This window comes from Gossypium arboreum, chromosome 7 (assembly GCF_025698485.1).
Source record: "Gossypium arboreum isolate Shixiya-1 chromosome 7, ASM2569848v2, whole genome shotgun sequence".
Lineage (NCBI taxonomy): Eukaryota > Viridiplantae > Streptophyta > Magnoliopsida > Malvales > Malvaceae > Gossypium > Gossypium arboreum.
In genome coordinates, this window is record NC_069076.1 from 68,611,476 (window position 1) to 68,625,492 (window position 14,017).

A 14,017-nucleotide genomic window follows, 5' to 3' on the forward strand; every position below is an offset into this window, starting at 1 on the left:
TTCTGTATTGAAATGAAATGGTTTGAATATCCTATTAACAGTGTTGGGCTAGTCGGATACAATTGGCATGCCATAGGATTGGAAGTGTTCAAGGATATTCCGACTGTGCATCGATGAGACACTATATGTGTCGACTACTGTGACTATTCTGGATTCATTCCGAAGAGGTACTCTGTACCTAACTATGACTTTACTATTATCATATCATATCATTACCCTAATGTGAATTTCGGTTTGGTAGATGAAATCAGATATTATCCCGGTGTGTGGGTTAGATCCGCGTATCCGTTTTAGTCCGAGTTATTTTAATAGGGGTAAATGAAAGTACTGAAGACTGTCTGATATCGATTAAGTGGTCGTGGATGATTTATTTAATGTTTAATTTATTGAATGTTATGAAATATAAATATTTATATATGAATTGCTTAACTACAGGAAAGAGATGTAAAATGAATGTAAGGGGTGAATCTATTAAGATTATGAAAGTAAAGTTTAAGTTACAATGTATGTACGTAACTTATTATTGTTTAAGTATTAGTTTATAGAACTACCACTGAGTGCATACTCAGTGTACGGTCTGTTTTTGTGCGCAGGTTAGGGATAAAAGAAAGTTAAGGACTCAGCATCCAAGCCAATCCCGGACTCAAAGTGGTGAATGCATTTCTTTTGGTAAAATGGCATGTATCTAGGTTGTTAAGTTGTTATTTTGTACATGATAGTGAATAAACATGAAAATTGTTGAAGTATGGTATGAAATATGCATATTTTAGAAGTTAAACTTACATGAGTTTGATTAGTATAATAATGTCGTATAATTTTGATGAATTGTGGTATAAAATCCTTAAGAGGTGTTGAAGTGAATGAATGAATATTTGCTAAGTTTGAATGGCATAACGAATGATATTTAATTTAAGAACTATTAGTAAATGTTTGGGTATGAATTAGATGTGTTTAACATGTGAAAATAGCTTAAAAATGGTCAAAAATCATGTTTTCACACAGCCAAGTCACATGGGCGTGTGCTCAGGCCGTGTGGCTCTCTGTTTATGTCACACGGGTTGTTCCCACGGCCGTGTGTGCAAGTCAGATCTACCCACAGCCTGGCCCCACGGCCATGGGAGCCCCACGGGCTGGCCACACGAACATGTCCCAAGCCACATGGGCGTGTCCTTATTTTCAAAGAAAAATTTTCGAAGTTCCCGGTTTAGTCTCAAATCATTTCCTAAGCATATTTTGGGCCCCGTAGGTCCATGTTAGGGACTTTATGATGAAATTTGATAAGAATTGATTTGGAATGTAAAGTTTATGACTCGGTTTTGTATAAATGTTAGTGTATAAGTCTAGTAATGCCTCGTAACCCTATTCCAGTCAGGCTTGGGGTTAGGGGGTGTTACAGGTGCTGTGGTGGAATCATAATACTGAGGAGGCTACGTGGGAGCCTGAGGATGCAATGTGCCAGCAGTATCCTTATCTGTTCTGATCAGGTAAATTTCGAGGCCAAATTTTTCTTTTAGGGGGTAGAGTTGTAACGCCCAAAAATTTATATTTTTGTTTTCGAGAATTTATGACACAACTGTGTATCTGCTTCAGCGGTTAAGTGATCTGGGCGTGTGTGTGAGGTTCCAAGTTCAAGCTATAACTTGGGTAAATTTTGGCTTTTTCCTGAATTAAGCTTTCATTACTAATTCAGCAGGCTTATATTAAGTTATTGGTAATTTCATATCAGAATAGGCCTGCTGGTCTAGTGGTTAGATGGAGTGTTGAGATGCTGAAGGTCTTGTGTTTGAATCCCTGCGCGAGCATAAGAGTTTATTTTTGCTCGTGTGACCGAGAGAGTTTCGGTCAAACGAAAATTTTGAAAAGTGGAGGAAGTGGGGTAAATGGGTGGAGAGAATTAAGGGAAAGGATTTGGGGGTTATCAAATTCTAGTCAGTCAAGTTCTTTTTGAAATTTTGGCTATTCTTTTTCCTTCTTTCCCACTTTTTTTGTTTCTTTTACTGCCGAAATTCTCTTACTTTCCCTCTGTCTATTTCCTTCTTTCTTTCAATCGCTCTTATGTTTATCTTCAAGTTGTACTTTTGGTAAGTTATAATCGATGAATCTTAACTGTTATTCATGATAGTTTAGTAAGAAGTGTATTGTTGGTGTTTAGGGTTTAACCAAGGGTTTGCGAATCATTCTTAATCAGCTAGTTAAGTGTGCGGAGTCTTCGTTTCGATCAAAAGTAAGAGATTCAATATTTATTTTAAGGAATGTTTCATTTCAATCTCGTTGAGTCTCGATTTATCATTAAATTGAGGACTTTGAATTGTCAGTTTCAGGTGCTGGATATCTCAGGAGTGTTTTTACTTTGAAAATGTATCAGGTGTGTACCCGGAAACACAAAAAGTGAGAATTGACGAAAGCCGAAAAATAAAATTGTCGACGCCACACAGGCGTGTAGTGGCTCGTATGGTAGGCCGTGTGACAGTACAAGGGCGTGTGATCGATGAGCCAGGCCGTACACGCAAGACAAGGGTGTATGACACGGCCATGTGTTGGCCGGTGAGGCCGTATGCTAGACACGAGCTCAACCAATTGGGCTGTGTGGGCCCACACGGGCAGGCCACATGGGCGTGTGAGCCCAATTTTCTGAGACACTCTGAATGGTTACTCGAGTTACCTAAGTCGACTAGGACCTACTGTAAGGTCGATGAGAGTTACTTAACCCCCCTGATTTCGTGATTTGACCATTTTTATACGTGCCTTAGCATGCTCACCGATTTGTATGTATGATTTGTTAATTGCATATTTGCATGTCATGTATTGTATGCTGCACTGCATCGGAGTTGGGTTAAAGTATATGGAGGAAGTATTCTGAAAGGCTCCTAAGCCTGATATCCTACAGCACAGCTGCAATTATATGATTATGTGCCGCATTCGTTACAGCATAGTGTATAGGGATGGGTGGGTCGATTTTATCCCCACATGGTGTGTAGGGTTGGACGGCATTAGTGTGTAGAGGCTGGTGGGTAGGACTCTTTTAACTGCTCGCTCGCCATCAGATTCGAGATGGGCCAAGGCCTTGATATACATATCTGATTTTGCATTTAAGTGGGCTAAGGCTTACACCGATTTCTATAAGGGGTTTCGGGCCAGACTGATTATGATTATGATCTGATATATGTCTGTTTGCATGTTTTCCGTGGGGATTACACACTGAGTTTGCGAAAACTCACCATTTTTTTGTTTAATCTGTGTAGGAAATCCCCAGGCTTAACGGTTCGGTGCAGCGGAGGACTTAGCGGTGGCCACACGATTTTTCCACTTGGGCTATTTTCTGTTTACTTATGTTTTAAATATTATTTGGGGAAATTTTGATGTGATTAAGGCCTTTACGGATTTTACTTAATTTGGGATTTTGAAATGCTTTATGGTTTTTACTGCTGGTGGTAGGAAAACTAGGGTTTTCAAAAGTACCGAATATTTTACAAAACTACCACGCATACGAAGATGGTTTTAAAAGCTTCCACGTAAAAGTAATGTTTTAAATCAGATCGATTAGGACGCATCTTCTCGGACTAAGTACAAGTTAATAATTGGAACTATTTTAAGGTCAATGCAGTTTCAAAATCACTCTCATGTAACAGCAGCAGATTCGGCCATAACATTAAGGCCAAGTTTGGGGTGTGACAAACATAAAATTTTAACACGTATATTTTATGGTATCATCAATAATTCAATTTTAACAGAAATTTATAAAGATTTAATATGATTAAAAAATTTAATAATATAAATAGTACAAAATGTGAAATTTAATTTAATAATATAAATAGTAGATATAAATAAAATTATTACTATTTAAATTTAGGAATTTTTTTGGATGATTTTTCATTTGGAGATAAAGGGTAATAAGTAAAAGTTTATGGGGAAAATAAAAATTTTTGAGCGTTGGCTGAGTTTTGGGAGGAAAGTAAATGGGAGGAGTAAAATTTTAAGGGTAAGTATTCAAAAAAAAATTGAGGAGAAAATAGGTTCGAGGTAGATGGGGTGTGGGATGTGAGGAGAGTAAAAGTTTTTGGGGAAAGCAAAAAGATTTGTGGATTTGGAGTAAAAATATAAAATATTATAGTTTGACACTCAGTTTATTCGAATTATTCGAATTCGAAAACTAAACTCGATTAGATCGACTTAACTCGAATAACTCGATTCATTTAACCCAAAATTTTAAAAAAAAATTTATTTTTTTCAAGTCAAATCGAATTTTACTCATCCTAATTGATGTCTCAATACTAAAAAAGCGAAATCGGGAAATGGTAGTGGCGGTTCGCCAATGAGCCAAATTCTTTATGGCAAAAAAAAAAATTGTTTCAAGATGTGGGGTGCAAGCAACAATGGTTACCATCTACCCAGAAACTAAGAGCTCAATTACTTGTAGAGATATTGTTAACTTGCAGAATGATTAATGGGCAAACGCTTTGATTGTACTCAATTGTTGCAGGTGGTCTGTGGGCAATGATAGGAATACCCTATTATGGTGGGATAGGTGAAGTGGAGATTAGCCTCTTAAAAACCGTTTCCATAACTTTTCATGCAAATTCGATCATCACTTATTAAAACAAAATTTCAAAAGAAATTTATACACGTAGGGAGGTGATTTGCTTGGGGAGATGATTGATGTTACCATTAAGTACATATTTTACGCATGCAAAATAACAAAATTGTATGGCAATGAAAGGTAGTTAGTACCGTACTAACAGATATATTATTTTTGTTCTGCTACTAATATGCATTAATATGAGTGTGTTTCAAAGTATTATGTTAGATTTATTGATAATTTTTAATATTTTTCATATACTATATATACATGTAAATATACTTTACTTACACACATAAATATATTTATATGCAAATATAAATTTTTAAATGTTTACACGTATTATTTTAAATATAATTATAAAAATATAAAATAGTTTGAGAAAAATTTAAATTGATTTAAAATATTGTAACAAACTATACATATTAACTAAAATGGGCAAAAAAAAAAACATCGAAATGGTCAATATTTTTACTGAAATGGAACTTACGCTATTTAGTATCAGTTTAGATTTGTTATATACCAACAGATACCGACTACCATGATGGCAGCATGATTTTCGGGGGAAGATTTTAAGCAACACATGTTCTGAACCAATTCTTAAGTGGAGTACCAAACCTCGAAATTGGTATGTTTTGGAGTATAAAGCTACCCCCAAGGTACAATCATTTATCTGGTCGTTGATGTTGGATAGAGTCGCTTCTAATTTGTTCTTACTAGGGAGAGGGGTTCCATTGCCACTACCTTGCACTGCTTGGGTGTGACTTGATTACAAAGTTCTGGTCTGGTCTCTTTAACTAGTGGAACATTAAAGTATGTAGACCCTAGAGCTTTAGAGCCTTGTGCTCAATGTGTTTTGAGCCACTTTTCTCGATATCTTTAAATTCGGTTGGCTACATTGCCATTGGGCAGCCTTGTGGTCAATCTGGCTCGCGAGGGAATGATCATGTTTTCAAGGATAGGGACTGATCTACTGTGGAGCTATTGTTCACTACTAAGACAGGGTCCCTGTTTTGGTTAAAAGTAGTAAAGGAATTGAGGCGGTGGATCAATTCGAGTGGTTGTTGAAGATTCAATTTGGAGAGACCCTGACAGTGGCTGGGTGAAATATAATGTTGATGCATTGATGCAGGGGGAGGGAAAGCTAAGTGGGTGTGGAAGCGTGTTAAGAGATCATAATGGTAGTAGCATCTTGGGAATTTTTTCAGGCCCCTTGAAACCTAAAAATATATTGAGAAGACAAAATTGTGTGCAATTAAAGTGGCCAATTGGAACTTTTTTAACACTGGTACCGGTAGGACAAGGTGGGAGTATTGATTGAATCTGATGCAGTTTATGCAGTCAAATGGTGCAGCGATGATACAGCAAGACCGTGGGACTTGGCAGGCATTTTTGGGAATGTTAAATCGTGTGATGTTTTGAGGGAAACGAATATAATGGCAGATTCTTGATTTGGTGGTCAAAGGAATTGTATGTTTTATGTTTCCTGGAACTAAAGGTGTATGGTTTTTGTAACAACTATCTATGCTCGGGTTGAGCGCTTAGATATATGGTGGTTGTACATCTAACGTTTCCTTTCTTTGCCAATAATAATACCTATGTCTCTTTGATACTAGTAAAGAAATTACAATCAGAGTAATAAGAGGAAATTTTTAATTTTTTTATATCCAATTTTAAAAAGTATGTCCAACTTAAATCATTTTTGTTATTATCGGATAATAATTATCATTATGTATGTAGCGACGTAAAAATTTCGCTTTGGTCGTTAGTTGAGGCGATTATTTGAAAATTTAAAAACGGAATTTCGGTTTTAAAGAGAAAAGGAGTCGCCACCGATCTTTTTTCTAGGTGTGATCGGACACATAATAAATCCTCTTTTTTCTTTTGAAAGAAAATATATTTTTGAACAAAAATGAATGCCGAATTTGGGTCTATGTGAAAATCCAAAGAGAAATAAGGTTCGGGAGTCGGTTACGCACGAGGAAGGTATTAGCACCCTCGCGACGCCCAAAATTGGTATCTTATTAAACACGCGTTGTCTTAATTCTCAAAAATACAAGTTTAATTTAACATTTAATTGCGATCCGATTGAAATACAAGAATTCGAAATTTTTGGTTTTTTAGAAGGACGTCTCGTTTTTAACACGAGCCAATGATATCCACCCAACATAGCGATGAAATCAGTGACTTAGTGTTGAAATCGGTACGTTGCTTATTTATTAAAAAAACATAAAAAAATAATATCATTTACAATAGAAATTTGTAAATAATGCGAACGATGATACAATTAATGAAAAATATTGAAATGCAATATTAGAATAAAAGTAACAATAATATTCACAATAAAGAAAATGATAATAAAAATAATGTTCTAATAATATAATCAAAGAAATAATATATTTTTAATAATAGTAGAAAATACTAATATGTACATGAAAGATACATATGTATGTGTATATGTTAATAATGATGATAATGATAATAAAACTAGCAATAGTAATGAAATACAAAAAAAAAGCAAATATAATATAATAATAATGTTAAAATAAAGTAACTAAAAATAGTACTATATATAAATATACATATATATATAATAAACATATACACTAATAATAATAATAATAATAATAATAATAATAATAATAATAATAATATTGAAATACAAAAAGTAAATATAATAAAAATATTAAAATAAAGTAATTAAAAATAATACTATGTATAAATATATATACATATACATATACATATATAAAAATATACAATAATAATAATAATAATAATAATAATAATAATAATAATAATAATAATAATAATAATAATAATAATAATAATATTGAAATACAAAAGCTAATATAATATAATAAAAATATTAAAATAAAGTAATTAAAAATAATACTATGTATAAATATATATACTTATACATATATAATAAAAATATACACTAATATATAATAATAATAATAATAATAATAATAATAATAATAATAATAATAATAGTGATTAGATTAATATTAGAGATAATTTAATAATATTAAATAAAGAAAATGAAAATGAACTAGAAAGAACTAAAATTGAACTAAAACCAGAGTTTTGGGGCAATTTTAAAAGAAATAAAGGGAAAAGAATCAAAATGCAACACGTGCGTAAATGGAAGGACCGAAACAGAAATTATTCCTTCTCCTCAAAACTCAGCGCAGCATGGGGGACCAAATTGCAGAGCATAACAAATCTCGGGGCCAAATTAAAATAAATAGAAACTTGATTGCATAACATAAAAAAAAGCGGAAGGGCTAAACGCGCAAATAGCCCTTCCGTCAAAAACACGCGGATCCTTAGTGGAGCGGGTCGAATAGGGTCAGGTCAGCCCCAAAACGACGTCGTTTTGGGGCTTTTCAGGACACCCTGAAACGGTGCCGTTTTATAAAGCTATAAAAGCCAAATTTTTGAGAAAAAAAAACATTTCTGCTGTCTTTTTTTTAAAAAAAAACTCTGCTACTCTCCCACTCCCTCTCTCTCGCCCTCTGGTCGGAGTCAAAGTTCGGCGAGCAAGCCGTCGTATGTCGCCGTCATATGTCTCCGCCAGTCGCCGTCGCCGGCCACCGCGAACTTCGAAAGGTATATTTTTTTATATTTTTTTTATATTTTTTATATGTTTATAATATATGTATACATGTGGGTAAACAAATTCGAAAATAGAAAAAAAAATAAATAGAAAGAAAATAATAATAATAAGATAATCTCACCTTTGGCTTTAGATTTCGATTCTTGGTATTTCAACTTCCCAATTTGGGCTATTTTCCTGTTTTTGGTATTGCTAGGATCTCTGCTTTACTTGTATTTAAAATCAAATGTTCTTTTTCTTTTTCACAACTGCCGAATGTTTTTATATTTGCAAAGAAAAAATTGCCAAATCCCTTTACAATATTTTGCTTGGCTTTTTATAACCATTTTTTATATGCTTTTATTATTACTTTTTACTATTTCTTTCTTCTGCTTTGTATGTTTGCTTCGTTTTTGTAGGGCATGGCCGGTGGAGTAGGTGCAGCAGGTATGGTGCGACGAGACAAGGGGTAGAGGCGGCTCATAAGGTTTCTGTTTTCTGTTTTAGTTTTTGGGCTAGGTCTTTGTTGTTTGGGCTGTTAGGTTGGTTTAGTTTGTTTCTGATTTGGGCTGCATTGTTTTGGGCTTAATGGGTTTAGGTTAGTTTAGGGTTTGAGTAGTTTTGGGTTTTATTTTTTTTTTGTTTAGTGGACTGTTCATTTTGGGCCAAGGCAAATTTTAGGTCTTACAATATAAATAAATTATTTTTCAAATGTCATGTCCGTTATTTTCAAATTTGTATACCATAATAAACAATAAGGGAGTGTTTTGAAAACCAATTAATCATTTGTAATTCCATATGTATGGTAGAATCAAGAAACAGGTTTATAAAATTATTTTTTAAGAATTACAACACAGTATAATTAGTATATTAGTAATAGCAGAAACATGATTTACACAAGTGAGTAGTAAATGCAGAGGTTTGTGAAGAGTATGCAGCCACTAGGTGTAAACAGATAAAGAATTGATCGATGAAAGGAATGCATCATTTCGTCCGGGGAATGATCTGTTTCTTTTTTCTTTTTCAGTTACTTATTAGCATCAAATTTAAAGTTACTGCAGATGGTTTGACCAGAAAGTAGAAAACATAAGGGGGTGAAAAAGAGGGTGCCACACTCAGTGCAGTGGGGGAGCTGCAGTACTAGTCGAATTGGGCTCTAAAATTATACAGTGAGGTAATAAAAGTTTGCAAAAAATGAACAAGGCGTTCATCCTACTTCAGTCCATAGTGCCATACATTACATACACAACAGCCGATGCGAATGCAACCTTACTATAATTTCTGGACCTATTTTAGATTGTGTGAATGAAAAAGAAAATCAACTTCTGTCTTCACTCCTTTTTCCTGTCAGAGATTTTGAACAATCAACTGCTCCAACCACATTAATATTTGCAACTACTGAGATGCAAGCTAGAGATGGGAATAAGAAGAAGAAGAGCAAATTAAGTGCATTGTGGTCCCATTTTGTTTGTCAAGCTAAAATCCAGGAGTCGTGACGCTGTAATTTTTGTTTCTTTAAATACAAACCTCGCCATGCATGCTTCAAACTTCAATTTGTATTCATGTGTAGAGATGACAATATGCCAATAGATATCCTGCTACGTGGCAGAAACCCACAGCAGGGAGTAGTATCAAATAAATGCCAAAGCGGTTTTTTGTCCTTGGCCTTGCTTCTGCTGACTAAATCCTTGCCATCTACCCTTCCAAATTTCCTAAACGATGTTTCTCACTTTCCTCAACTAACCTTAAAAATAGATTTTCTTTTTATTTGTTAAAAACAAAGCTTCTACCTGTTCATCCATGTCTTCTCCTACTCATTATCAGTGTTTTCCTTCATGAATGAGAGCGCCAGCTATTTAAAAGCTTCCTTTCCGACCCCCTTTTTAGAAAAAGTTTGATACAACCCGAAATGACCCCAGAAACTGTCTAATACTATTGCACTGTAAAAGCAAATATTTCCTGGAAAATTTTAATGAAAAGAAACAAGTTTTATATTATTATTATTCTGATGAATGCTTTCAATGGGAAAATAACTAAACTTGTTTTATCTGATGTAGTCTTCATTGTTTAAGCAGAACGGTGGAGTGGGGTACACGTATCTCAAAGTAGCTACATGTACGTACTAAGATACCCCTAAATCTGTAATTAAAAGTAAGAAAATTAAGGTCACAAGTTCCAATTAAGATTGAAATGCAAAATTAGTATTTTAGACTAGTCAAGACCTACCCTGTTTTCTCAAATGGAGAGACATTGGACAAGGGGAAACAGTAAAATAATTGATGCATGGCATTGCTCTTTGTGTTCCAATTTTGTCCCCATTCTGTCCATTGAAAAAGAAAAGCAATAAGAAGGATATTGAAAGAGAGACGGTTTCTGGATTTGTAATTGCTCCATTATTTCATTAATATTCAACACCTATTGGCTAAAATTATTTCTAAATAATTGAGATAAATAAATAAAGGTTTCAGTATAAGAATCTAACCCAACCCTATTCAAGATTTAGTAAGAGATTCATTGTGACAAATTTAAGCCAATTTGAAATTTGACCCTCAACTACTAAAACAGTAATTGCTAGAATCCAAATAGTAAAAGAAGAGATAATTACTGGAAATATAAATTAGAATCTAATAATAGAAAAAAGGGGATAATAATGCAATACTGCAGTACTTTCTGTCGGTATTACTCACAATAACTGGGTAAAATGGAAAATACATATATATAACACAAAGGGTGTGGAGAGAGAGGTACAAAAACAAAATTGGGAGATGTTAGTGGATGATCATTTCATCCGTAAATTGCCCTAAATAAAAATATAAAATGCCAACAATGTCCCAATCTCCCCCTAGACAAGGAAATTCAGTAGAGTGGAGCCCGGTGTGGAGGTTTCTTTCTCCGGTTCATCAAACTCCCGGATACTGAAGGGCAGGTTAAGCTACTCCTCTTTTTTCTCACAATCTCTGTGGTAGCAGTGCAAGAAAGTGCCCTGCACCACGCTTCTTCACCGTATCCATCAGACCCGGAAGAGGTTTTGGTCGAACCAGACGGCTCAAGGACCCACTCAGGTGTCACCAAACCATCATCCAAACCCACGTCAGGTAATGGCAAATAATTGCAATCATATAGGAACTTGGAAAGCCCGTATTCTGTTCTTAATAGATTATCAATCTGCGGGTAGGTAAAATGAATGAGAAAATGTGGAGAATCAAAGAATGGGATTGGGAGGTGGTGGTTATGGGGTAAAAAGGAAACCTTGCAGGAGAGAGAGCAAAAGAGATACGGGTGTTGCAGGCATCTGTCGCATGTGGTGCAGAAGTTGCCGGAGCCTCTGAACTGCCTTGTCTGTGGCCTTTGGTTTATAAATATCACTTTTGCACTGTTTATTATGTATGACTAACGAAAGAGAGAAGAGAGACAGTGAGTATGAATAATTGATTCATTATAGAATAACAAAATAATATAATTTGCAGAGCGTAGAGAGAGAGGACTTCTTTTCTGAAAATTTCAGCTTCCTTTTATCAAACAGTGCTTTACCCAGAAGTTGACTGATAATCAAGCCAAAAGAGAGGTGTTTACATCATTTGAAATTTCCTAACTCCCAGTTTTTCTTTTATTTGAAACAAGTCTAAGCTTTGCAAAATTCATTCAATTTTGTTGGAACTAAGGAGCAAACTTACTTGGACAGAGGCACAGTCCATCAACTTAGTTGCATCATCCAACCTTATAACATCGTGATAGACATACCTTCTTATCTAAAACATGACATAGGAAAAACGTGAAATCATGCACAACAAGGAAAAAAGAATCAATGTTATAAGGTGAATTTTGGAAGGGAGAACCTGTAGGAGCCTGTGAGAGCTGTGAGGGGACAAGCAGTGAGGGCAGATACTAATACAACAGTCCAAGCAATAGACGTTCTTTTCATTTTTCTTGGCCTCTTCATGAATTACACAAGCATTAAAGAATTTCTCAGTCAGAAGAACTTGAAGCCAACGAGGTAAATGAGAAGAAATCAACTGTAGAACATATCAAATACAATTAATTTTCGCAGCTAACAAGAGAGAGAAGAGAACAAAAGAATTAAATTGAGAGAAAAAGTAAGACTAACCATGATTTTCTTGTTATAATTTTAAAAGAGTGATTGGTTTCAGGACTTATGAAGATAATAATAATGGTGGAACAACCATTATTACAGAGAGTTAGAGTTTACCAATGAAATAACAGAGGGAGAAAGAGAGAGAAAAGTAGGGATTAGGGAAAAACTAAAGGGAGAGTGGGGGTTGGCCTCATTTAAAGAGATGCTCTGCCCTCTTTCAATTGTGTTATTTTAAAAGTACGTCATTGTAGTCGTCTATTTTGTAAAGCAACGATTACAGGAAAACGGATATTTTAATTACAGGCTTGGAAACTGGAACGCCAGCGCCAGGTCCTAAAAATTTAAAATAGAAAAGACTGGAAATTCAATTGAATACTAATGAAGATCCCAACTTTCTCCTTCCATATTGCTTGCTGTTTAAAAAGAGCCCGTGTCCCGAAAACACCCTAAAACCCTAACCATTTGGTTGTTTCTTTCTTTGTGCGTGGTCATGGTTGCCTTGCTGCCACACTTTCTCTCTCCCCTCTGCTAAGTGCAAAATGACAAGACTCGAAGCAGTGGCTTTTCACAGTTCTCACTGGGAACCGTAAAAGAAAAGTGACAAGTGGCTTTACGGGGTTTAGAAAGTGACCTTTTTTTTTATTTCAATCACTCTTCTAATTATTCATCAATCCTCTGCCCAGATCTGTCTTTCCATAAAATTAAAAAACAAATAATATTTTCTGTTAAAATTTAGGATAAAAATTTAAATAAAATAGTAAATTAATTACAAAGTGATATTAATGTGAAATTATAGTAAATAATAAATTTTAATAATATTAAGGATTAAAATTTAAATTTTGTGAAATTTATAATTGAAATAAGAAAAATGATATGCATGAAAATTTGTTATGTCAAAATAAGATATTATAATGAATTATTTGATTAAAGTGCTTATATGGTGAAAAATAAATTACATGGCAATAAGGACTTAATTGAAAAATGTATAAAAGTTTACGTGTGAAACAATTTAATATGTGAATAAGAAAATTATGATAAAAGTTTAATGAATGTATTATGAGATGATAAAATATGCATAAAGTACTGTAAAAGTGAAATTGTGAAAAATATAGAATTTTTATGATGTCAAGGATTAAATTGTTAAACTTGAGAAAATATGTGGATGAAATAATTGAAGTGAAATACATAGAAATTTGATATGTGAAACAAGGTAGAGAGATAAATTATGTAATTAAAGTGTAACAAGAAAGAAAATTTATTTAATATAATTAATTAGTGAATATTGAACTTTTATGACAAAAAAGGACTAAATTGAAAAGTTATGAAAGTTTATAAGAAAATATTTGATAAGTGGAGAATGTATTAGAGAACGTAACATCCCAATGCTTTGAGTCGATGTTCGGGTCGGGTCTGGGGGTGTTACAATTAACAAAGCCTTATCAATTTAGAAAATGTCTTACAAAAAACATGGTAAGATATTTTACTGGAATAAAGAGAGTAATTTTATGTTGACTAGAAAACTTTTTATGTTGACCATCCTATTTTACATGAAACAAACATCGAAAAATGTTAAAAATATTTTCTATAAAAGCTTTTACGTTGAAACAAATGGAACTTAGAAAACCAAAGAGCCCATATCTATCTTATGGCTTAATCAAATTTTTAGTTTTAAACTATATAAAAAGTAACTTAATTATCACCATGTTTTTATTTTCGTATTTAAAATTTTTATTTTAGTTATTAACGT

The 14,017-nt window shown here is 33.8% G+C and overlaps 1 protein-coding gene and 1 long non-coding RNA gene across 3 annotated transcripts; one reads left to right on the forward strand and one right to left on the reverse strand.

The window, feature by feature from the left end:
* Nucleotides 1-10,778: 10,778 nt before the first annotated feature.
* On the reverse strand, nt 10,779-12,858 carry LOC108485404 (protein RGF1 INDUCIBLE TRANSCRIPTION FACTOR 1-like). Of its 2 annotated transcripts, XM_017789247.2 has the most exons (5): nt 12,283-12,848; nt 12,014-12,190; nt 11,852-11,926; nt 11,427-11,567; nt 10,779-11,342 (listed from the first exon to the last, which is right to left on the reverse strand). In XM_017789247.2, the coding sequence occupies exons 1-5, from the start codon at nt 12,283-12,285 to the stop codon at nt 11,034-11,036; spliced, it is 705 nt and encodes a 234-aa protein (XP_017644736.1). In that variant the 5' UTR covers nt 12,286-12,848; the 3' UTR covers nt 10,779-11,033. The 2 variants fall into 2 exon arrangements, with proteins under 2 accessions (XP_017644736.1, XP_017644728.1); XM_017789239.2 differs by having other exon boundaries at nt 10,779-11,567; nt 12,283-12,858.
* LOC128295469 (uncharacterized) lies at nt 11,104-11,917 on the forward strand. Its single transcript, XR_008285892.1, has 2 exons — nt 11,104-11,272; nt 11,353-11,917. It is a non-coding gene; the product is annotated as an uncharacterized LOC128295469 (long non-coding RNA).
* Nucleotides 12,859-14,017: the final 1,159 nt, after the last annotated feature.

Bases quoted from the DNA above. Each gene is read 5' to 3' on its own strand.
- LOC108485404 (XM_017789239.2), bottom strand. The intron at 11,927-12,013 runs GTTCTCCCTTCC...GTCATGTTTTAG, and splicing joins GCTCTCACAGGCTCCTACAG to ATAAGAAGGTATGTCTATCA. The intron at 11,568-11,851 runs GTAAGTTTGCTC...CTCTTTCGTTAG, and splicing joins TGGACTGTGCCTCTGTCCAA to TCATACATAATAAACAGTGC.